At 34.0% G+C, this 24723-nt stretch overlaps 5 protein-coding genes across 5 annotated transcripts; 1 reads left to right on the top strand and 4 right to left on the bottom strand.

Annotated features, from left to right (window-relative positions):
• Positions 1-2296: 2296 nt before the first annotated feature.
• On the bottom strand, positions 2297-3360 carry LOC107012461 (protein NUCLEAR FUSION DEFECTIVE 2). Its single transcript, XM_015212315.2, has 3 exons — positions 3179-3360; positions 2998-3089; positions 2297-2923 (listed from the first exon to the last, which is right to left on the bottom strand). Exons 1-3 carry the CDS (start codon positions 3242-3244, stop codon positions 2515-2517), a joined length of 567 nt encoding a protein of 188 aa, XP_015067801.1. The 5' UTR covers positions 3245-3360; the 3' UTR covers positions 2297-2514.
• A 674-nt stretch (positions 3361-4034) lies between these two features.
• Positions 4035-9922, top strand: LOC107012589 (probable cyclic nucleotide-gated ion channel 16). Its single transcript, XM_015212465.2, has 6 exons — positions 4035-4688; positions 5450-5659; positions 6542-6846; positions 7597-7708; positions 8219-8455; positions 8811-9922. Exons 1-6 carry the CDS (start codon positions 4266-4268, stop codon positions 9555-9557), a joined length of 2034 nt encoding a protein of 677 aa, XP_015067951.1. The 5' UTR covers positions 4035-4265; the 3' UTR covers positions 9558-9922.
• Positions 9923-10451: 529 nt separating this feature from the next.
• On the bottom strand, positions 10452-11245 carry LOC107012383. The gene has a single exon (XM_015212221.2). The coding sequence runs from the start codon at positions 11158-11160 to the stop codon at positions 10783-10785; it is 378 nt and encodes a 125-aa protein (XP_015067707.1). The 5' UTR covers positions 11161-11245; the 3' UTR covers positions 10452-10782.
• A 2433-nt stretch (positions 11246-13678) lies between these two features.
• On the bottom strand, positions 13679-15244 carry LOC107013733 (RING-H2 finger protein ATL46-like). Its single transcript, XM_015213607.2, has one exon. It carries the CDS (start codon positions 14818-14820, stop codon positions 13882-13884), a length of 939 nt encoding a protein of 312 aa, XP_015069093.1. The 5' UTR covers positions 14821-15244; the 3' UTR covers positions 13679-13881.
• Positions 15245-17529: 2285 nt separating this feature from the next.
• On the bottom strand, positions 17530-21604 carry LOC107012999 (probable inactive receptor kinase At2g26730). The gene is made up of 2 exons (XM_015212982.2): positions 18827-21604; positions 17530-18342 (listed from the first exon to the last, which is right to left on the bottom strand). The coding sequence occupies exons 1-2, from the start codon at positions 20106-20108 to the stop codon at positions 17762-17764; spliced, it is 1863 nt and encodes a 620-aa protein (XP_015068468.1). The 5' UTR covers positions 20109-21604; the 3' UTR covers positions 17530-17761.
• Positions 21605-24723: the final 3119 nt, after the last annotated feature.

Raw genomic sequence — 24723 nt, 5'->3', positions numbered from 1 at the left:
TTCGTCTTAATTAATTTTTTCTCTATATATATACTTGGTAAACTATTGGTTTAAATTTGGTATTATAGTGATTTTATATGTATATTTATGTTCCACGTTAAAAATATTGAATTCTTTATCATGCCAAGTGGCAGAGCTACGTGTAAGATTATGATTTGTTTTTTTGTCTTCTTATGTTTTGTTTTTCGGAAGAAAAAAAAAAATGGGTTGAATTCTTTCCATTGTTAAAATATCAATCCTGGCTTTTAGTACAAATATCCAGGTTGAGCGCCACAAAATATTCTGCTACGCGTCTCCAACAAATAATTAGGCATCATGCACAATGAATCAAGGATATTTATACAAACTTTTTGAGTGGATAATCAATCGTCTTTTTCTAACAGAAGGAACCTATATTCTTGCTCAACGTTTTTTTTTTTTTTTTTTTTTGTGAATCTTCCTCACTGGATTTTGATAGCCTTTATAATGTAATTTTTTATTTTTTTTTTAAAAAAAGGTGACATCAATGATTATAAAAATATATATAATCAGATTCCCGACCAAATGAAGTCAAGGTTTGCTCAAGTTTACGATGACAAACAAATGAGATCAAACAACGGAGATGCCTAACTTTAAAGCATAAAAACGTGTTGATAATTTTATGAGATGGCTTTTCGTGCTTAGCAAAGACAGAAGACCAAAACATGCAAAGAAAAGTGAGATAGACATGCCTAAAGTATCAGGTGATGTCAAATTCCAATGACATTAAAAAGATATCAATCTTTTAAACTTTACCAACTTGCAAATGAGATTTAGTTTGCCAACTCAGGATTGATGCCAAAAGATGGCACCAGCCACCTAAAACAGCACACACTACCAACTTGTGGGTGCATAAAATTAACCACGAGTGAACAAGTACTTCGAAGGCAAGAAGGCTTATAATATCACAGAATCTTGCACATTTTGATACAACTTGAAAGTTTTTGGTCCAAGTCAGGCACACCCAACCAACAGATGATAAATACCTACAATAGATGGTAACAACCACGCTGCAAGTGACAAACACCCAAATGCTATTACAGTTTCTTATATACATATGAGTTACATGGTGCCCAATAGCCTATTCATAGTGAGAAAACAAAAGTCTAGTCATTTCTACCAGAGATTTAAAAAAAGGGGAACATTAAACTACATCTGAAATAAACGCAAGAATACTCCAGAAGAATTACTAAAGATCCGACTTCTGTTTTTTGTCAACAAAAGTGTAAATCTGAATTCTGATTAATCTTTTCTAGCACATAAAGACATGTTTAAGCTGTCGATGATTAAGTCCTGAAACAAGACATTTATATACTTACCCGAGCTAGCAAAAGCTCCTATCAAGTCTCAGCACCAAGACATACTTTGCCCGCAAAGATGGTAATTAAGTGCTATCAAACTCAAATGCTATCAGAAAAATGATTGCCCATTGACTCACCATAAACTTCATGAACTGCTTGAACAAAATAGTGCTATAGCAAAACACCTTTGTGTATGAAATGTGTTCAAGAATAATTGTGATTTTTTCATGTTACCTCGGTCTTCTCAATGGATTTTTTTTTAAATTAGAAGGCAAGGCAACTCATGTTAGAATAGAGTACTATAGTAGTGCTAGGACATATTGAAAAACATTTATCAAGTGTAAGTGGCATATGTATAGAGTAGTGCATGTAAACTCTTGCTCCATCGCGTTATACACACAGAGCCCAGTCATTTTCAGCGATTCACATAGTAATAGAAGCCTGATCTACGAAATGATCAAAATAATGAAACACAGGTACAACACAACACACATATTGATTGACCAGATTAGTAGGAAAAAAACAAAACTAAATATGATAAATTGGAAATTCAATAGGAAAGACGATATTCGTTTACTTAAACAAATCTTGTGATCACATGATAAAATCCATGTCAAACTACTGCTGGTATTACCAAATATGGAACAATGGAATTTGCTTCCAATACATTCTAACTATTAGCACAGAGAAGAATGTATTTTTTCCACTTAAGAATACCTGCTTTAAAAGCTCAAGTATAACGCCTGCATGATCTTTGTGAGATAAATAACATTTTGTTTCAATAATAGATTGCTAGACAGTGGGCATGCAATCATCCCAGATGACTCATGTCAATCTGTACACTAGTTTTGCTGCTCAAAAGATATTCCAATAGCAGTGGCCATCGGAGATTTGGTCTAGTGGTTAGAATGCAACACGAGTTGTGGTGTTAGGCAACATCATGGTTTCAAGTCACAGTATTTTGTATCATGCACCACTAAACCTCGCGAATTTCTCAATTATAAAGAAAAAGATTCCAGTTGCAGTGCACACAAATGATTTAGATAAGCAACATAGTTTAAGTCTTACAAAGACAACTAGTTACACAGCGCAAATCGAAGCTTAAAACAGAGAGGCTACTCTTCAACACATACTAATACACAAAGTTCCCTCTAACTAGAAATATATCAACAACCATCAACAATCAGTTGAATACTTACATTGCCATAGCTTTCTCCATGCCTTTCCCATGAATTGTCAAGAATACCTTCCCCGCACTGTCCAAGCTACTCTTGTCAATCGCAATAGCTCCGAACATTGCCCTGAAAGCACCACAAACCACTGCAGGAGCCGACGAATTGGTCTTCCTAGAAACCCTGATTATCTTCTGCAAACCTAAGCGCCCTCCGTCAGCAACGCATGATGTTACCACATTGGAAGACAGATCCATAATAACCCGGTTGAGATCCTTGGGTGATATATCGATATCCTTGCTAAGCAATTGCAGAGAAACCGAACCTTCAATTACCTTCTCCCCCAAAACGCTCAAAGCTCTGTTGTTCTCTCCTGAGTATGATGCATGCGTCAGAGCACGTCGTAGTAACTCCACATCCTGAAATGTGTACCTAAATACAAACCAGGATTTGGTTTACTGAACAGAACAACTAAAATAATACTAAAATCAGTCGGAGAAATTTACTGGATTTGATTTTGAAGGGTTTCGAGAGCGATCGAGAAAGGGGAAGTGGGTCTGGTTGTTAAGGAGAGATTTTCCTGAGCCTGAACCTCAGCCTGTAAAGAATGGTATCAAATAAGTTAGGGTTTAACATCACAATAAGCAAAAGCAGACTGTATTGTTCACTTCTGTATGATGGTTCTACCTGAAGAGAAGTGTAGAGAGCGAAAGCAAGTAAGATGAAGCAAATGAATTGCCGGAGATAGCACATGATTCCGGCGAACTGTATCTCGTCGATGGCGACAAAGTAAAGCTGAGTCGATTGGTGTCGCTAGTGGGGTGACTTGCGGGGTAAAAAACAGGGGTTAATCCACTTTATTAAGGAACTGTTTGGAAAATTACTTTCTTTTATTCCATATTATTAATTAAATTTGTGACCAATGCACAAGTATTAAGAAAATCATTTCAACATATATTTTAAATCGTAATTTCACTATTATTTTTGTAAAATCAAAAATAAAACTTTATAGGGTCGTTTAATTTGAAGAGAAGTTATAACAAAATTAATTATAATAGGATAAGTTATGTTGAAATAAGATATGATAAAGTTAGTTATGGTGAGATTGTTTTTTTATTGGTTGTTATTGTTTTTTTATTGGTTGTTTGGTCTATCAAGTATGCATGACAAAATTTCTAAGAATAAATTGCGTGTTTATAAAGACACTCCCTAAGAATAAGTTGTTTGTTTATAAAAGCGGGTTTAAGGAGATAATTTTGTTATTTTACATTTTTATCTCAATATAAGTTACTTTAGGATTAGTAATTGATTCGAGTCGTAATTATTAATCGCGGAATAAGTTATCCCACACTTTTGTAACCAAATAAAAAAATTGAGGGATAGAAAAAAGTTGTCCAAAATTATTTTTCTTTATCCACCTCACCAAACGACCCCTCCTACGTAAGAAGTGAAATTCATTTTTTAGAATATAAAAAAATTGAATTTTCCCATAAATATAAATACAAATTATGATTTAAAAAGGTGGAAAAAGTTGTATTAACATCAATTATTTTTTGGCAACAAATTTTGATTTGATAATTGTTGAGCTAATTTGAATGAGAAAAAGTAAAAATTGAAGGATGGGAAAAATAAGCAAAGCTATATATACGCACCAGCAGTAGTGATTCTGTCGCGCGCAACAAAATGAATCACTCTCCGTTTTGTTCTCCAATCTTTGACAAACTGAAATCTCCATGGCCATCATTCTTGTGTCCTAGGGTTTCTCTGTTCAAAAATGAATTCTCTCCTAGGCCATCTCAACCGCTTCAAGAATTCCCTGATTTACGACCAGCAAAAGCCCTTTTGGAAGCAGATTCATGATCCAAATGGCGAATTTGTTAGCAGATGGAATCACATTTTCCTCTTCACTTCCTTCGTCGGTCTCTTTGTGGATCCTCTCTTTTTGTTGCTTCCTATTATTATCGATAACTGTATGGGCACCGACAATGTATTGGGTTACGCCATAATAGTATTTCGCCTAATGGTTGATTGCTTCGCCTGCTTTCAAATCTATTTGAAATTCCGTACAGCTTTCGTTTCCAAAAAAACTCGGGTTTTTGGCAAGGGTGAGCTGGTGATGGATCGACGATTGATCGCTATTCGTTACTTAAAAAACGCCTTTGTCATTGATGTTGCTGCTGCCCTCCCTCTCCCACAAGTCAGTGCATTGTTCATACTTTCTTTGTAAATAGTAGTGATTTGATTGTAATGTTATATTTCTGGGTTTTTATGTTGGTTAAATAGGCTAGTATATCCATGATTAGCAGCCACAGTAACAAGGTTCTGTTGTGCTAAGCCACCCCCTAAAGATATTGTTTTTCCCATTGAAAGCCCCATATTATGAAGATTATTGCTACATCTTATATTGTAGCTTCCACGATCCCTGATTTACATCACCTCATGGACTTATGTAGAGATTCATTGTGTGCCACCTATATCATCCAAGTATTTGTGGCCACCGTAGTCGAGAGGCTAGCTTCTTCTTGTATGTGAGCGTATCCAAGCTACCTTGGCCGGGTGAAGGTACTAAACCAAGTTTTACGCCATCACTTCACCATCTTCATACTCGTCACGCCTAACCATTAGCCCCAACTAGTTGTTGAAAGGTATTCTTAACATGGTGCTGACACTATATGCTTTAGGCTAAGCCCACACGGTATATTCTCCAAAAAGGCTTCACACCATTAAGATTATCTCTACACCTTCTAAATAGCTACATTTTCATTTCAGCAACCGACGTGAGACTTTTTATTTGCACACCCAACATTTTCTTTCTGTGAAATATTTTCTCATTGTGTTTGTTTTGAAGGCTGAACTCAATTTTTTAATGATGCCCTCTGTTTTTGTGAACTTCTTATGGGAAAAGAATGTTTAGGGGGTATGATGAATTGTAACTTTCTCATGTTTTTGGTTTTGCAGATTGTTATTTGGTTTATAATGCCATTGAATGGCTCATCACCCTCTCATGCTAATCATTCCATCTCTTTGATCATTATGCTTCAGTATGTGCCGAGATTTTTGGTCATTTTCCCCTTAAATTCAAAGATTATTAAGAATACAGGTGTTGTTGCAAAGACAGCTTGGTCTGGTGCCGGATACAATCTTCTCTTATATTTGCTAGCAAGTCATGTAAGTTCTGCAGTTTCTGATTTTTTTTTCTTTTATCGGAACCATGCAAAAGGCTCCTGCTTTCCTAAACTCAAATTCTTATTTTGTTCATCATTACCTCTCAGATGGCGATCCTAAAAGGAACATTCTTTTTAGTGAGTAGAGAGTACTAGATATCAACAAGAGACTAAGCTAAAGTCAGTATATAAATCATATACTGTTACCTCATCTGTAGCTTATTTAGGTACCCATAAACAAGACTTGACTTATTTAGGACAGGTTAAAAGTGACACTACCACATAATAGCATGCAGGGGGAGAATCAGCATATTTTGGTGTATGATAGGGAACGAGAATTGATCGATTAGAATAGGAGACAAGTTCAGAATGGAGAAAGAAAGTACACGTATTAAAGTGATTCAGTGACTGGGCCTCACTTTTCAGGCTCACCGCCAATGCTGTTGGAATATTTACATGAGTTGCGCCTTAAAAAAGGATCCTGCTGATAATTGAAGGATAATGGCACTAGGCTGTCCATACATTAGTCTTTTCAGTCAATCAGGAAGTCAGTTCCATCTGGAGTAGTAAGTGGGTGTTAGGTGGTTACAGATATTGCAATCGTTTTCGTGGTAGTAGCTAAAATTACATTTGGGTTTGCGTGAAATTTGACTGTGGTGTGGCCTGTTTTACTTGCTGATTGTGCTTTAGAAAAGAGTGGAGACAGTGAAGAAACTAATAAGCAGCATAACTTTCCTATGTTTCAAAGATGTCTTTTCATTGTTATTGATTTAATAAACGTTGTTATGAGCCATGACATAACTATTACCTTATTGAGATTATTGTTTAGTTCATTGGAGATTAATTAGTTCACAGTGACTAATCTGTTTTTCAATTGTCAGTGCAGGTTTTAGGAGCTATATGGTATCTGATGTCTATTGAGAGGCACTTTTCATGCTGGACGGATGAGTGCGTGAAGAAGAAAAAGGGTTCTCCCGATTGTAATCATGACTACCTTGATTGCTCATCACTTAATAAACCTGGGCGTCAGGAGTGGTCAGAAACCACTGAGGTATTCGACCGCTGCGATGCTACGCGCGATATAACATTTGAGTTTGGAATGTTTGGTGATGCAAATACTGAAAGAGTTACATCTGCTAGCTTCTTTGATCGATATTTTTACTGCCTATGGTGGGGTTTAAAGAGCTTAAGGTATTCTCTTCGTGGTCTCTCTCTTGATTTTTCTCAATAAGTTTTGTAGAAGATAGTCTGCATTTCAATTTAAAAACTCTCTTATCTAATGAACTTTGTCTGCACCTCCATAAATTCTTATCAAGTGGTGAAAAAGATACTTAGCAAACGATGTGGGTTATATTGTAAGTCGGGGCCGAAAAGTTGTTTGTGTTTTCTGTAGACTAGATGAAAGAGATAAGTCCCTCAGGAACTAGTCCTCGTGAGTCAGCTGACAACTTTTTCTCCTCAGAAAGATGTATGTCAATTGTTATCAGTAAACTGTAAAGCATAATTTTCATCTTCAAAAACTTGTTTTTAAAGTTGGAGCAGAACCTAATATCAGAGTTGTGCATTTATCTAAATAAATTTTGCAGAAGAAGAATATTTGTCATACTGTGTACACAATCATACAATTCTTAACCATTAATAAACAATACCCTGAAGAGAAGCCCGACTTAGTCAGCAGGTTAAATATTAGTTTTTTCTCTCTTCAATTTTAAGCATCTTAGTTGCAACTTTAACTCTGGTCATGTCATGAGGTTGAAGTACTGAACCACAGTTTTAACTCCTTTGAGAAAAAAGAAAGGAGTCTTCAATGTGGCATGAAATATTTCTTCTTTTATATTATACGAACTTGAAAAGTATGAGAGATATTTGCTATAAGAGTATTTCCTTTTGCATTTCATTTAGATTTATGCTTAATGGATCCTTCAATCTCTTCATTTGCAGTTCATATGCACAAAGTATTACTACCAGCACTAACATTGTTGAGACGCTCCTTTCTAGTCTTATTTGTCTTCTGGGTTTGGTCTTCTTTGCACTGCTGATAGGCAACATGCAGGTAATTTCTCATGTGAAAGACTAAATTGGAATGTGTATTTTTATAACCTTCATGTCCAGGCATCTCCCACCAGCATAGGTATTGGGTAACTCTGTCCAACAAGGTTTGGACAGATGGAAAGAAATCACATAGGTTTTTACTAGGTGGAAGGATACTGAAATGGTAGACAATGACATAGTTCCAATACACGTTTTTCTTTATTATCTTTTTAAACAACTTATTAAAGCTGAAGTTTCTTGTGGATGACCAGTGTAAAACATTACTCTAATTACTTATTTGAGTTGAGGATGCAACTATATCTACTGACCTAAAATGGTCAGTTTTAGGAATTCATTGCTAGTGACTTGTGTACTTATTCATCTAATAAGGATCCAGGTTATGTCCACAGGAAGGGATTTTTTCTTCCTTTTGGGGAGTGGGGGCCAGGGCAAAGGCGGCACTATTTCAGTCGAAATAAATATTTTGTATAATTCGTAAGTGACACTGTTTCTACTATTGTATTTTGTGAAGAGCTATCTACAATCCATGACAGCAAGACTTGAACAATGGAGAATTAAAAGAAGGGACACTGAGGAGTGGATGAGGCACCGTCAGCTACCTGAAGATCTGCAGGATCGTGTTCGTCGATTTGTTCAATATAAATGGTTAGCTACAAGAGGTGTAGAGGAAGAAGAAATTTTACTTTCCTTACCCTTGGATTTAAGGCGTCAGATTCAAAGGCACCTCTGCCTGGCACTTGTTCGTCGTGTAAGTTTTTTGTCTCATTATTGTGAAATCATTTCGATCCATTCGGAGCCGTGCAGTTTGTTAAGGAGCTATCTTGTTTTGTTGACTAAAATTACTTTGTAGAGTAACTTTCTGTAGAAAGATTTTTGAGGTAGGTCCAGCTTTTCTCCCTTCATTGCACCCATTTTTGCACCAGGCGATAAAGTAGCACCAAGGTTAACGAAATCTACATAGCTAGTTTTAAGAGTCCAAGTTGTGAAAGAGGATAGCAAAAATCTTCCTTTCTACTGATTTCAATTGGATCAACCATCTGTTTTGAACTTCAAAAATTTCCATATTGTTCTTCTATTTGGTAACTTCTCTCTGAATTTTTCAGGTCCCTTTCTTCTCCCAGATGGATGATCAACTTTTGGATGCAATATGTGAATGCCTTGTTTCATCATTGAACACGAAAGACACGTTTATTGTTCGTGAAGGAGATCCAGTAAATGAGATGCTTTTCATAATTAGAGGTCAACTTGAGAGTTCAACAACCAATGGAGGAAGGTCAGGGTTCTTCAACTCCATTGTGCTAAATCCGGGTGATTTTTGTGGTGAAGAATTGCTAACATGGGCCTTGGTGCCCAACCCAAATCTTAATCTTCCATCTTCAACTCGAACAGTGAGATGCCTTACAGAAGTTGAAGCATTTGCACTTAGAGCTGAAAAGCTCAAGTTTGTCGCAAACCAGTTCAGACGCCTCCATAGTAAGAAACTACAACATGCATTTCGGTACTACTCACACCAATGGAGGACATGGGGAGCTTGCTACATACAAGCTGCATGGAGACGCCATAGGAGGAAAATACTAGGGGAAGAATTATCAAGAGAAGAGAGCTTGTACTACAGGGGAGGGATGGACCAAGATGACAATTATGGTCGTGAATATCCAGAAGCTGGTGGTAATGCTTCGGATCAGGCAACAGAAAGCAGTACTCAGCAACTTGGAGTATTGGCATCAAGATTTGCTGCTAATACCAGAAGAGGCAAGGCGGGACGTGTGGACTCTGGTGAATCCAGCTTACGTATGCCTAAACTTTTTAAGCCTGACGAGCCTGATTTTTCTCATGATCCTAGTAGTTGAATCGCCAGTTCTGGTTTTTGGGTTGGAGTAGTAGATAGGTTACTTGTTGCCCTGTTTCTTGTTATACAAAAGAAACCATTTATTCCAACCCATGCGCTACTACATACTAACTACTTCACAAATGTAAATTGACCGCTAGCTTTTTTAAACCCCAGGGACTCTTTTAGTTACACCCAAATGGTTTCTTGCAAATCACTGTTACCAACGAAAAATTACAGTTATTTGATTGATAAATCAAATCCAAGAAGTTGTTATAGATAGACTATGAAGCCCTTGAAAATCTGTTGAAATGTTACTATAGAGCCTGCTTGAATTGACTTATTGTACAGTGTTCTATTGCATATCAGACTTGAAAATTATTCCAAGACTTGTCACCGCTATCTTGTGATTTCTCATATAATTAGCTCTGCGGCCCAAGTTATGCACAGCCGCTCAGAATCAGGTTAATATCCGACCAAAACATCATGTTCATTGAGAATAAGTTGTAATTTGGTTTTTGTCTCTAGATATGTAACAACAAATTCGTTTTGCATTTTGGTTAACAGGATCTATACCTTTAAATTATACAAAAGCTAGTTAGATAGAACCGCCCATCAGACATTTGTTGGGATTGAATGACACTGAGCCGGCAGTTATCCCTCCCCTGCGCAGAGACCCAAATCATCTCATTGAACAATTAAAGAATAGATCTAACAATTTCAGCAGATGAACTTTAAGTAATTAAGCAAATGCATCAGACCCAACTATTAATGCTTGCATTAGGTTAGGTCGTCTACGTCACATGCAATAGAAAGAACAGAGCTCAATTGGAGAAGAAATGATTAAACTGATCTTGGTGGATTTGACTCCATCAAGTATATTTTGAGACCAAAAGTACTATAATGAGAAGATATATTTAAACTATTTCTAATAATTTATTGGATATATGCAAAATAATTCAAGATTTGATCCACAGATTGGGAATTTTTCTGGCAATAGTAATCTACAACCCATTACCATCTATAAGATATAAGAATTACATCATATGTTGGCTTCCATCAAGCAAGAAATACAAAGACAAACAAATCCACGGAAAATCCTAGAAATCATCATCACATCTTTATTTATTACATAAAAACTAGAAAGAAAAGAAAAAAAAAAGACAATTTTTCAAGTCGACAGATTGATTTGGCAGCAAAAAAAAAGGGACCAACAAATCCGACCACCTAACTCGCCGGCGATTATGTCACCGACCGGAAACATCCGACGCAAGACGAGACGCGATTGCAGAATGGTACATGATATCATGAAAATTAGAGCTCTGCATCGTCTTTCTCCTTAGCTCTTTCGCCTTATCTTCCGTGAAACCTCCCGGCTGAAACTTAGATCTGCAACGACCCGTTTCTGGATCCGATTTAAAACCCGAAATCTCCCTCACCGGCCCGGTTCTAATAGCGCTACTGCTGGAACCGGAATCGATATAGTCCGGTTCAGAGGACCAGCCGAAGAGTGGGGTCCACCAGGATGACCCGGAAGTTGGTTTTTGACGGTTCAAATCGGGGTTAACCCGATTAACAGATGATTGAACTGGAGCAGAACAAAAACAAGAAAATGAAGTTGCCATTGTTGATGGTAAAGAGAGAAAATAGCAATGCTTTTTTTTATGATTTAAAGTGTGTGTTTTGATTGAACCGTTGAAGAAGTATGTAAAGACATGTGAAAATAAAGATAAGATTTAATACGTGGCTACACCTTTTTTAAGTATTTGTTTGGTTGGTCAAACGTTCAACTTGGGTTTCGCTTTTACACTTTTTTCCCTTTTCATGATAACGATGTTGCATCGTAGATATTAGGTATTTCATGTTTGGGCCAAAACTTTGGGCCAACATCTTAGGAGGTCTTTATTGTTCTAAGCCTTTTCTCTTTAAAAATCACAATTGTGGCACTTGTGGCTCCTCGTGAACACGGAATACTTTGTGTACCGTGCATTTAGATATTTTAAGTAGGCCGAAACAAAGATGATTGATGTCAAACAACGGTAAGAACGAGACACTGGTGGTAACTAAGGATATCGCAGTGATCCTTGGCAACGAACGATTCCGTTGTCTGCTTAAGGAAAGACCAAATTTTGAGCCAGTTCCAGAGAACAACAATAATAATAATAACATATCTAGTACTCTCATAAAAAGTGGGGTTTGGCTAGGGGAGGCATTGGTTGGTAGCCATTTTTCAATAATACAAGCAAAGTTTTAATAAAAGGAAAAGGAAGTCACCTCCATGATAAATTTTGGTAAAATTTAAAAAAATATATATATAATTTTTAATAAACTATTAAAATGATTTACAAAAATATTTATGTACAAACTTTCCTTTAAAAGCTTTAGTTGTTTTATAGACAAGGCCATGTGCATATATATGATCTTTGACGATCTTTTGGGCTCGTTAGGAAGGCCTGGTTTGATTCCGTCAATTTTTTTGGTCCAAAAGATACTTCCTGTGGGCTTCATTCACATTGTAGTGGAAACATTTTGTACATTTTCTATCCAATTTAGGCCATTCAAAATCGAATCAAATAAATATTGGGAAAATTGTATATAATAGCAAACTAATAACCTAAAATAAATGGAGTAGCTAGGGTTTGATTTAATTGTGCTCCATAGCAAACGTTTGCAAAGAATTGTCAGTTTCCTCTCTCCCAAATATCTCGCTAGCCACTCTCCTCCAATCTCTCGCTCGCTTCCTCACTTTTTATACAAACACAAGTGTATAAAAATTATTTCTAACTGTATAAAGCAGAGAAAATTGTATAAATACATATATTTTTGTTCCCCTCTCTACCCTCTTCCAGATCTCGCTCCCCACTCTCCCAAATCTCGCTCGCCACCCTCTCCCTTCGCACTTATACAAACATAAGCGAAATGTATAAATTGCGTTTCTGTTTGTATAAAGCGTGAGAAAATTGTATATACACATGCAAGTACATATATATTCGTCCTATACACTTATAATTATACAATAAAAATACTCCCCTGCCCAGTTTCTTTTGCCTTTCTCTCTTTCTCGTTTTATACAATTTTCAAATTGTATCTAATTTCTCTCTTTCTCGTTTTATACAATTCGATTCAATTGTATATTCCTTGTAAAGTCTCTCTTTTGTCTTTCTCTCTTTCTCATTTTATACAAATTCAAATTGTATATAATCGTTCGATACACTTATAATAATACAATTCGTTTTATACACTTCGTTTTTATATAGTTCTCTGCCCAAGTGTCTTTCTTTTTCTTGTTTTATACACTTCGTTTTATACAATTTGCTTCAACTTTATATGTATAGCGAATTATACAGTTTCTATGTTTGTTATGGAGCGCAATTATGCAAACTTTGCTATAACATACAAATATGAATTTTTTATTTGCTATATGTGAAAGTTGCCCAATAAATAATTCGAATAAAAAAAAAGTTATTATACTCCCTGTCCATTACTAACTGACATAGTTTCCATTGTTAGAGTCAAATTTTAAAAAATTTAACTAACATTTTAGGATATATTTTTTTACCATATTGATATGTAAAAAATTGCAATGTATCCTTTTTGTATAGTTTTTGAATATCTAATTTTAAAAAATCGAATTATCGTAATCTAATTTTATTTTTGAAATAAGTCAATTGATTTTCGAAAAGCGCAACATGACAAATAAAAGTGGACGAGTAGAGTATTTTATTAGTAATAAGTCATAAATTTAGCGGTTTTGATAAAGATTTTGATTTTTTTTTTGGGTTATCGGTTCTTGATATATTTTCTTAATGGATTAACCATAACTGTATAGTTAATTAAATAATTATATTTATATTATTTTGTATATAAAACTCTTGACTTAAAAAACTTATTTTTGGATGTTTCAAACTCATGGTTATTCTACGATTTAAAAATATTTACTTTTGAGCAAGATGCAATTTGCAAACATGTTTATGGTTTATTTGGTTTGTCATTTCAAGTGACTTTCAAAGTTCTTTTCTATTTGCATCAAATTTTAACTACTAAACCAATAACCAAACCGATAATAATCACTAACCGACATATTAATATCTTAATGGTTCTATAAGAATTTAGCATATCTACAAATTGATAATCAAGATAAACTTTAAAATTGAACCGAACAGAACCGACTGATTTGCAACCCGTGATCCAAACTTCTGTACATGTAAGGTTGTGAATGCATATAGCTTTCCAGTTAAACACCCCACCATCACAAAGAAAAAAAAAAGGAATAGAGAAGAGTATGTGGGTAGTTGATGTATATCTCAGAACTATGCTAAAAGCAATACAAATTTTTCAATACAAGTTTACATAAATTGTGTTGTTTTAATCATTGGTATATCAATATTAACAGAAGGTCCACCAATATTTGTTTCTGAAGAATTTGAGAATTTGCCTTTCTTGGACCAAAGCCAAATCTTTGAAACAGAAAAACTCTCACCTTTAGTCCTAGCACTGATTTTTTTCCCTTCTGCATTAGCTCCAAAATTAGTGTTCTCACACTTGGCTTTTAGAATCTTCACATTAGGCAACGCTATTTGTAACTCTGAATCACCAACCACATATTGAAATGAACCCATGGAGAAACATCTCCTTGCATCTAAATTACAGCTGATGATTTCACCCTGTGTACTTTTTTCTTCGTGGTTTTCGACCCCTTCATTTATACTCTTCAATTTACCTAATCGAACAGAAAATACTCTCATTTCTCCAACATTGTCCGGTTTTTCATCATTTGCAATTCCATCTTCCAAATGGAAACTCCATTGTTCTCTTGATTCGATTGAGCCTAATAAGGAATTTCCCATAGAAACCGCGGAGCTAATAATGCCTCTACATAGAGGACAAGTTGAGTTTGACAGTAACCATGTGTCTATGCAATGAATATGAAAAGCATGGCTACAAAAAGGGAGCAATCTGAGCTTATCATGTTCTGAAAATTCACATAAACAAACAGCGCAATCAAATGGTTCTTTTAAGCCTTTAATATCTTTATAGAGAAACAGAGGCAGAGTTTCAATGATAGCTTGGTCTAAACCAGAATCATGCTGACGAAATAGCTGTTGAAGTTGCCTTTGAATAACTTGAGAACCAGATGATTCAGGGAATCTATTAGATTGAGAAATAGACGAAAAAGAAGAAATCTTTAAATAAAACCTAAGAAGAAGATGAAGAAGACCAAACACAAAGAACACAATAGCAATAATTACAATTACCCATAGGAGAATTGGACTGATTCTGCTCATGGATAACAATTTAGTAAAATGGATAGAAAGAGCTTAAAAGGGTAAAAACCAAATCTTTTTTTTTCTTCTTCCAAGAATTTTAAGATTATAAAATGGAGAATTTTAAGACTACCCTTTATCTGACAGGATAAAGAGAGAATAACAGAAAAATCAAGAAAACTGCAGATGCTCTACCTCAAAAAAAAAGTATATGAGATTCGATAAGTGGTGCAGAAGAATATGTGGCCAAACACAAGTGATTTGATAAGTTACTTGTCAATACTTACTGTGCATAGATGTGGGGAAAAAATGAAAGGCAAAGATGAGAATACTTGTGAGAATATGAAGGCAGAGCAGTTTATGACATAAAATGACTTTTTCAAATATTGCCACATAGGTCTTTGTCACTGCGTCCTTTTTGTGTATTTTGTGGATACAATTATCTTGTTCCCTGGACAACAATGTCCCTCGTCGATTACGTAGTACTATCGACTCAATTTATGTCATATAGTTTGATTTATTTTATAAATAAAAATAAATTATAAATATTAATATAAGAATGTAATAGATATTTTTTTAAAAATGAGTCGTAATAATTGAGATAAAGGGATAAGTTTGATTGTGAAGTCAATTTGTTTGGTTTGTTAGGAACTAAACTAATTAATGTTTCTACAACTTTCATTTTAGTAGTATATATTTGAAGGTGCATTAATCACGCAACCTTGCAACAAAAACAAGCTTTTCTAAATTAATTAATTAACTAATGGGTAGTTAAAATGATATTAAATCATTGCAATTAATGATTAAGAAATCTCCCATTCATATTGCTTTTTTTCCATCTTCAAGTTTGACAAATACAAGTCAAGCCCCACAAAGAAAACATGCCATAATAGTTTGGTCCACTACTTTTCGTATAGGTGTATACGTATTATTTTAAGCCAAAATTACATATTTGGTGAGTCGGTTAAAAATAATTACATTCCATAGTCAAATATATATTTTTTTGGTTATTATTTAATAGCCGGCTATTTTTGTCCATTTGTCATTATAGAAAATATATAGTATTATTTTCTTCTATATTACCTCATTGTCAAGCCAGTTTTCTACTCATCCTGGTAGGTTTACTTACCATATTATTTAACTTTGGCCTTAATTATGTATTTTTGTAGCATTTCTCAATGATGGTCCCGTCATAGAGTGGAAGAAAAGAAAAGGACAAAATTGTTCAGTTTGTAAATAATAAAGATTCCTTCTTGAACTTTTGTTTTAGCCATTTTTATTAGCCCAAATTATTTAGATTCGTGTCAGATGATTATATATTTAAAATTTTACTAATCCGAATTATTTAGATTCATGTCAGATGATGATATATATGATGGAGAAAGAAGCGCATGGGATATTTGTTTAGCAACAGAATCATTAAAGATGTTGATTTTAACTTATGTATGTGGGGCAACTGCTACTTAATCTATGTGATGTCCATTGGACATTAGAGCCTCACCGACAGATTTAAAGTTGTTGGAATACTTTGTGTTGAATGCCTTGAATCGGACCCGTTACAAACAGAAAGGACGGGGTCTCGCCCCCCGGTCCGACGGTATACAATGTTGTTGTATTGGACCCTTAATTATCTGTCAATTCTGTATGTTAGGCCCAAGCCTGTTAGGGCGTAGCTTAGCACTATATATAGACGCTATGGCAAACCCTATTCTGTAATTCTGTTCTTGCCTCTCCATAATAAAACTGCTCTCCCTCTTCCCCGTGGACGTAGCCAATTTATTGGTGAACCACGTAAATCTGTTGTCTTGTTTTTCGCGTTTATATTTTCTCGTATTATCTCGAATTCCGCATAACACTTTGTCTGTTTTTCATGTTTGTTCTACTTGCCCAATAGAAAGTATGGTGATGTTTCTTCAACAAGATTGATGATAATTCAGTAACCATTTTAAGGTATAGTTGGATATAATTAAGTACACGTTTGGCCGTAGGATTTGTGGTTCAAATTTCAAATTACTTTGTTTATGTAAATCTGCATAAAACTTCAATTTAAGTTAATATTTTGAAGGAAATATAAAGCCCATCATTTTAAATTTTGCGCAAATAAATAGGAGTAAATCAATGTTTGGCGTACATGGAAAATTATAACAAAGAATAATTAGGTATCACTATTATTGACTAGTAGATGCCTATAAAATTACCTATATTTGAAAATTTGTAATAACATATAGTAATAAAAGGAATATGTACTTATATTATTTATTTTGATGGTTCCTTTAGATATTATGAAGTGTGATCTGCTCACTTGATAAGATTGTATAAGAGTTGAGAAAGTTTTGATAGTTTTTCATAAATTATGAGACTTTCGTGTTTAACTAGAAGAATATAACTTTAAAAATCTAAATCATATGTCCAAATAAAATTTCAACTTCAAATCACAGTTTGAAATCATGTCCAAATGGGTGAAATTTTCAAAGGTCATTAGGTTATCTAGAACTAGAAGGAACAGTTAACAAAATATGGACTTATGAGCTGAGTAGTTGTGGAAATATTTGCTCTCAATCCAGCTAGATTCCATCTCCAGTGAGTGATTCACATTTCACACATATATCTAATGTGTAATTCTACAGGGTAACTGTTAAAAACTTAGTAAATAATTAGTGTTAAAATATATTAGTGATGTGCTATAGAAAGCCAAAAAAGGATGTCAGACTCAATGAATTGAGCTTCTCCTATAACTTTAATAAAATCTTCATTGAAAAAGTATTTTAGTTCTTAACAATTTACCTTATCATCCTGAATAAACACAAGAAAGCAAAACAATATTTGTTCTTAACAATTTACCAGAGTGATTTGTGGAGCTCCGTAGCCAAATCAAATGATAGAGCATTTCTCCAAACAAAAAAAAGTATAAATAGGAAATTTTGTATCAAGGCCTTTGGATTGGAGCCCTGTGTTTGATTTGTTAGCTGAACGCGGATACGGATTTCTCTTCGTCTTCCTTAATAGAATTGATGATGAAAGCAACTTCCTTCATGTTAGGCCTTGCATCTGGTGATGTATCAATGCATTTGAGAGCTACATGCAACAGATTGATCATTCTTTCTTCATTTGTACCATCTGTAATAAGGGACTTGTCGAAAACTTCACCAGTCCATTCCGCTCTAACAACTGAATTTACCCACCTAGACAAATCATATCCACTAGCCTGAACAGGCTTCCCTGTGAGCAATTCAAGAAGAATCACTCCAAAACTATAAACATCCATCTTGAAGGCGTTACGTGTAGTAATTGCAACTGAATGGTCTTCTCTGATGCTATGATCACTTTGAGCAATAAATGACTCGTCTTGATTGTTGGGCATCAGACCATACTCGCCGATACAGGCTTCCATGTCATCGTTCAGCAGAATGTTGGTGGATTTCATGTTTCCATGAGGAATATCGTCATTCTGAAGGCCTTCATGCATGAATGCTAAGGCCTCTGCGACACTAGCTGCAATAGCTAATCTGCTTGCCCACTCGAAAACTTTACTGCCCTGAGATGCTGAAATGAACAGTTATGCAGTAACTTTACCTTTCCATGTTCATTCTCAAAGAATAATAGACAAACTAGTTACTACTTGATTATTTTTAGGAGTTTTAAGTCAATCAGATCACTTATCTTGCTACCCAAACTAATAATACTAATTAGTATACTTTCTTACTTCAGCAACCGACAATGTGTTGCTCAGACTTTTCAAAAATGTCAGACACAGGTGCGTGTCAGATCCTCCGAAAGAAATGCTTTACTGGAGGATATGACATAGCTGTGGCAATATTTTGGAGAGGCAGAGCAACGTAGACTGACAAAATACTTGAGATTTTTACTTAGCTAGACCCCGAATCTGGAAAGTGAACTATAGTTCTATCTAACATATTCCTTTACTGATATCAATTCTTGATAGTTGTTACAGGAAGACCTATTATTCATGTATCATTCTATGGGGAATTCAAGTGAGAATAATTAAGATTGTGCTAATAAAACTTACAATGGAGATGCTTGAATAGACTGCCATTCTGTTGGTACTTGTAAACTGTTAGCTTCTCTTGTTTGGAACTATAGAACGCAACAAGGGGCAACACATGAGGATGCTTCATTCTATGTATTCTCTGCATCCTCTTCTTGAAATCGTCTTTCGAAATATTCCAACCACTGATCCTCTTTACTACCAATGTCACTCCATCAACATTGACCTTGTAAACACTTCCATGTTTTCCTTTCCCAATCAATTCAGCTGGAGCTCGAAGCATATCCTCGAATCTCAATTTATTAGCCAGAGGACTTGAAAGGATTTCAAATGATGCTGAGAGCATAGAGTTTTCGGGACTAGATGTTATTGAATATTCTGACCTATTTTTAGGAGTCTTTGTAACAACAGAAGAGCTTATAATAGTCTTGTTCTGATCCATTGGACTACTACCGCTCTTTTTCTTCCTTATGCACTTAAACAACTTCCATACAAGCAGAAGTATGATAATCAGCCCAAGAATAGCATAGCCAAGATAGATAAAGTATGAAACTTTTCTCTTCTTAGCAACTGGATGGGGAGTTGGCGGTGGCGAGGGTGGACATATGCTTGGCAATGGCACTCCACATAATCCAGGATTACCCGAAAAACTGCTGGAACTAAAGTGGCCCTTGACATCAGGAACCGGACCAGTTAAGTTATTGTATGAAACATTGAATCCTACAAGATTGGAAAAATCAAATTTTGGTATCTGCCCTGTTAGCTGATTTCTTTCAGCCAAAAAAGTTATCAGCCCTGAGATTCTTGACATATCCGGTATCTGCCCCGAGAAGGCATTGTCTGAAATTACAAACCTTTTCAAATTGCTCAACCGCGAAATAGAGCTTGGTAGATTGCTTGATAATTTGTTGCCACGGAGATACAAATGTGTCAGACGTCTGCAGTTTGATATTTCTTGTGGTAATGTTCCAACAATTTCGTTTTCGTTCAAGCTCAGTACAGCAAGGGAAGTAGCCTCACAGACAAAAGCAGCATCAAGAATTCCAGTTAGATTCTTCTGATCAAGAACAATATTTTTCACATGTTGCTTTTTTGAATCACAAGTTATCCCTTCCCATTTGTTTGTACATGGATCAGATGATAAATCCCATCCAAAGTTTACTTCTTTCGATATGTTCCCAAGTGATATCTTGTTCATAAACTTAACTAATGCTCGTCTTACTTCCAGAGTCTCTGAACCTGCAAGTACTAGCAACATTTGAAAGATAATACTCATGATTACCCATCTTGTACTCGGAATCATTGCTCGTTTGAAGTTGTCAAAATCTTTGCTTCTTCACCGCGTAAATTTCATAAAATGATTGGGTAATTGTCTATCTGCAACAAGCAGAATGCTACTAACAAAGTAGTACTATGATTTATGAAATAAGATATAGCTAAAGCTAAAACGGCCAATTGGCTTATTATGCTAAGACAAATGTAGTGCAGAACAAAAAAACAGATGATGTAACAAAAATGGTGACTGAAGGAGAAAAAAACCATTAAAATATTGAAGAGGTAGGCCGGCAAAACTGTCAAAGATTTGCATGATTTCTCCTTCTAAGTTAGTTTCTATTTGGATATACTGCTACAGATACATTAAGACTGTTCCAAATGGTCCTTTTTAATACATCACTCTAAAATTCCAAAACTACATTATTCTACGACCTTCAGAAGAACAATGTATATAAAATTCTAATCTAGATACTACTGTTCAAAACTTCGTCGAGATACACTATATATAAGGTGAAAAATCACTATATATAAGGTGAAAAATTATTCCGACCGTACTTATTTGATCCTCAAACAAATTGAACGGAAGAAGCATTTGAAATGCGAGTCTATATGAGAAGTTCTGTGAAATAGGTCTTAGCCCTTAATTAAACAGCCCACCTCACGCCCAGTGCTTAGCATCTGCCGGGCCCTGCTCGTCGGATGAGACGGACCTGCTTTGGTACTATGTGAAATAAGTGATATAAGTTTTAGACCAACTCACACCCCAAAAGCTAGCTCAAAGGGAAGAAGATCGCCCAAACCTTATAATGAGTCCACCCATCTCATTAACCAACCCATCTTATTAACCACCGACATGAGACTTTTGTCGTTCTTTAACAAGTTTTGAATCATAACATTCAAACAACCATTGTATATGAAAAAAGAAAAGAACAAATTGGTATTCAGCAAAAGCTAGTTTTGAATTACAATTAAACATAAAAGTGATTAATGCATGTCCTAAAACTACAAAAACAAAATTAATAAGCTTTTAATCTAAGATGTTGGGTTCAGCAATACTTGGCCCCTATAAAAAGTTACATTTCCTATATTCCAAAAATCCATTAAAGGTTCAATGAAGATGAGAAATTAAAGAATTACAAAATTGGCTTCATGATGATGTGTTTATGGAGAGAACAAGAGCTTGCAATGCATGAATTTGCAGCCTTAAATGCATAATGTATTTAGCAGTTTGGAGGAGCAATTGATGTGAAGGCAATTGGCTAGCCCCTGGGATTAGCCTCTGCAGCTTCATCACTTTGTCTTGTTGGTGTTGAAGATCAAAACTATTATTATTGAAAACATGATACCCCATCTTCTTCCTCCTTGATCTCTTTGTTGTTTTCATTACTACATTACCACCTAGCCTTTTTTTTGATCCCATCTTGATTTGGAGATATTGCTTTTAATTTTAATAGGTTCATGCAAACTCAATGAAACAGCTATATAGACATAAAAAGTGCTATATAGTATAATGCAGCTGGCACAACATGTGTCAATTCATTGTGCATGTAATAAACTCTTGCATGTGATGCCTTTGGTGTGACACTTAAAGTTGATTCATTTCATATGCCTGGCTCTATACTTTAACAGCTACATCTTTTCATTTCTCCTCTAAATAAATAAATCTTCTTTTATATCATCAAACAAGTTAACTCCACCAACAATGTGTGGTGTAATGAATCAGGTTATTCTTTCTTACTCAGAAATATTATATTCGAGCTTTGACAATGCAAAAAATCTATAAATAATGCGTTGATCAAGCTTCAATGCAAATATCAGAGAAATCAAAATAATTATGATAGTTACAACAAACATGATATTTAATAATTAATACCATGACAATTAGAATTACATTTTGATTACATTATCATGAAGTAGAAGAAGTGGATAATGAATAGTGGACATGTGTAGACAAGTAAATGTGTGATGAGTGATGTCATGTGAGAAACAGATAGTGGCATTTGTGTGCTATGGCAATTGGCACATGCCTTGACAGCTCTCTGAAATCTCATGCCCACCACCACATTTATTTTCACCATCCATAAACTACAACACCTCAACAAAATAAATTAGTAATAACAAAATTTCACTCTCACACCTTAAGTTTCTAATTAGTTGTGCAAAAGATGAAAGTTGGAATAATTGTAGTTTCTTTTACAACAAAAGAATGTGCAAATTGAGAATTTGTTAATTTGTCTAATATCTTTGTCTGTTCTTGCAAGAATTTTATGAGTACATAAGGGTTATGAGGAAGAAACACATGAACAGCAACAACAATTGGGCTGGACTTGGAAAATTAGGCCCAAAAGATTTAAGTATTTCATCATAAAATGGCATGTGAAACCTTCTAATGAATTGATTTTTAATTTGGAAAAAACTACATAAATAGGCTATAAAATCTAAAATAACAACATGGTCATACCAATCCAAAGTAATTCAAGAAATATTAATTCTTATAAAAAAAAATAGCCCATACCCTATTCGTTAAGATTGATAATTTTCATTTAATTGATACTAAATCAGTATCATATATTGTATTAGTGTCATTAAGAACGACAATTTTCTTAAGGTGATACTAAATCTATATATATATGTATAATGAAAAAATCATTACGTTTTTTTGATATGATAAAATTAATAAATAAAAGAAATAACTATATTTTAAAAATAATAGAAAAATAAGATTAAATGGAATGGGTAATAACATAATTTCAACAATAAATGAGAAGAGACTGAAACTTACATAAAGGCATAAAAAAAGTTCAACGAGCGCAATATATGAGTAAGTTTCACTCTCATCGCATTTATCGTTGAAATTACAGTATTACCCCTTTTGTTAAGAAAGGCATAAAACGCATTCAACGAATGTGATTTATGTGTAAGTTTCAGACTCTTCCTATTTATTGATGAATTATGTTTTTACCCCTTCCGTTTAATATTATTTGTCCAATATTTTTAAAATATATTAATTTTTTTTATTTAGTACTTCTATTATCTCAAAAAAAAGATAATTATTTTTCAGTTTACACTAAACATTAATTGAGCTGAGAAAAGTAAGTCGTAAAACGCATTCAACGAATGTAATTTATGTATAAGTTTCAATATTTTCTCACTTATCGTTGAAATAACGTTATTACCTTTTCTGTTAAGAAAGACATATAACGCATTCAACGAATGCGATTTATGAGTAAGTTTAAGTCCCTTCCCATTTATTGTTGAAATTACGTTATTACTCCTCCGTTTAATTTTATTTGTCCGTTATTTTTAAAATATATTTATTACTTTTATCATATCAAGAAAAAATAATTATTTTTTCATTTTATACCCAACATTAATCAAGATGAAAAAGAGAGGCATAAAACCCATTCAACGAATGCGGTTTATGTGTAAGTTTCAATCTATTCCCATTTATTATTGAAATTACGTTATTATCCCTTCCACTTAATTTTATTTGTCTACTATTTTTTAAATATATTTATTATGTTTATCATATCGAGCAAAGATAATTATTTTTTTATTTTATACTCAACATACTTTGAATTGAAGAGAAAGACATAAGATATATATGTGTGCGCGCGCGCGTATGCGTGCGTGCGCGTGTGTGTGAATTTAGTATCAATTAGGCGAAATTATTAATTGTAGAAATATCAATATAATATATGATACTGATTCAATATCAGTTAAACAAAATTAGTTAAACATATATAATGTAATTATATAGTCAGGATATGAATATAAAGGATATATATTTGTAACTATTTTATTTTTATGAGGTATTTGCTTAATTTCCCTAAATAGGCTTGTTTTTTACTGATTACTTACACATAGTGGAACATAAATTTTTAAGAAACTCAAGTTATATTCGGATATAACTTGTGAATATTACAATAAATAAAAATATTAACTTATGCCTAAGAAGATTATTGTTACGAAAGATATAAATAAAAAATCAGCACAAAATAGGCTAAAATTGCAAATGACCTGTACTTGATTTTAAGATTTGAAATTCGAAATTTTAAGTTAAAAATGAAGAATAAAAAGCTATTTATTAATAATCACTCCATCACAATTTTTATAGTAAATATAATAATATACTATGGTTTAATTATATACGCTCTTATTTTATTTGTAAACTAACACATACATATTAATGAGAATTGTATTTAGAACTTTTTTGACGAATATATATACATATATTATATGTTTGCTGATTCTTTTTTATTTTGACTTCTTAGTAGTATATACCTTTTATACTTACAATTTTCTAATAAAAATTTTTGCTCCTCCATTGCATGACACCAAAAGAAGGAAGAAAAATAGTTGTGATTGGCAGTCTCTTCAATTTCTCTAACAAAAATTGTCTACTCTCCGTCTCAATTTATGTGATACTTTTTATTTTTTCAAGAGTCAAATAATTTAAGTTTAGCTGGAAACTCGTGCATGAAATCTTCAATTTTTTTAAATGAAATTTATATATTTATAAACTATATAAAAGTACTATAAATTACAATAATTGACAATTCAAAATGTTAAAAGATACATGAAAACTTTACCGCCAAAGATAAATTTATTTAAATAGCGAAATCTAAGAAAATCTACCTAAA

The sequence above is a fragment of the Solanum pennellii genome, chromosome 3 (genome assembly GCF_001406875.1).
Source record: "Solanum pennellii chromosome 3, SPENNV200".
NCBI lineage: Eukaryota > Viridiplantae > Streptophyta > Magnoliopsida > Solanales > Solanaceae > Solanum > Solanum pennellii.
Note: the sequence above shows the minus strand (reverse complement) of the source record. Positions and strands in the feature narration are given on the sequence as shown.

Coding starts and splice junctions, on each gene's coding strand:
- LOC107012461 (XM_015212315.2), bottom strand. CDS start 3,244: ATGTGCTATCTCCGGCAATTCATTTGCTTCATCTTACTTGCTTTCGCT. Junction 3,090..3,178: donor CTCTCTACACTTCTCTTCAG/GTAGAACCATCA, acceptor CATTCTTTACAG/GCTGAGGTTCAGGCTCAGGA. Junction 2,924..2,997: donor ACCCTTCAAAATCAAATCCA/GTAAATTTCTCC, acceptor GTTTGTATTTAG/GTACACATTTCAGGATGTGG.
- LOC107012589 (XM_015212465.2), top strand. CDS start 4,266: ATGAATTCTCTCCTAGGCCATCTCAACCGCTTCAAGAATTCCCTGATT. Junction 4,689..5,449: donor CTGCCCTCCCTCTCCCACAA/GTCAGTGCATTG, acceptor TTGGTTTTGCAG/ATTGTTATTTGGTTTATAAT. Junction 6,847..7,596: donor TGGGGTTTAAAGAGCTTAAG/GTATTCTCTTCG, acceptor CTTCATTTGCAG/TTCATATGCACAAAGTATTA.
- LOC107012383 (XM_015212221.2), bottom strand. CDS start 11,160: ATGGCAACTTCATTTTCTTGTTTTTGTTCTGCTCCAGTTCAATCATCT.
- LOC107013733 (XM_015213607.2), bottom strand. CDS start 14,820: ATGAGCAGAATCAGTCCAATTCTCCTATGGGTAATTGTAATTATTGCT.
- LOC107012999 (XM_015212982.2), bottom strand. CDS start 20,108: ATGATTCCGAGTACAAGATGGGTAATCATGAGTATTATCTTTCAAATG. Junction 18,343..18,826: donor TCTATTCAAGCATCTCCATT/GTAAGTTTTATT, acceptor TGTTCATTTCAG/CATCTCAGGGCAGTAAAGTT.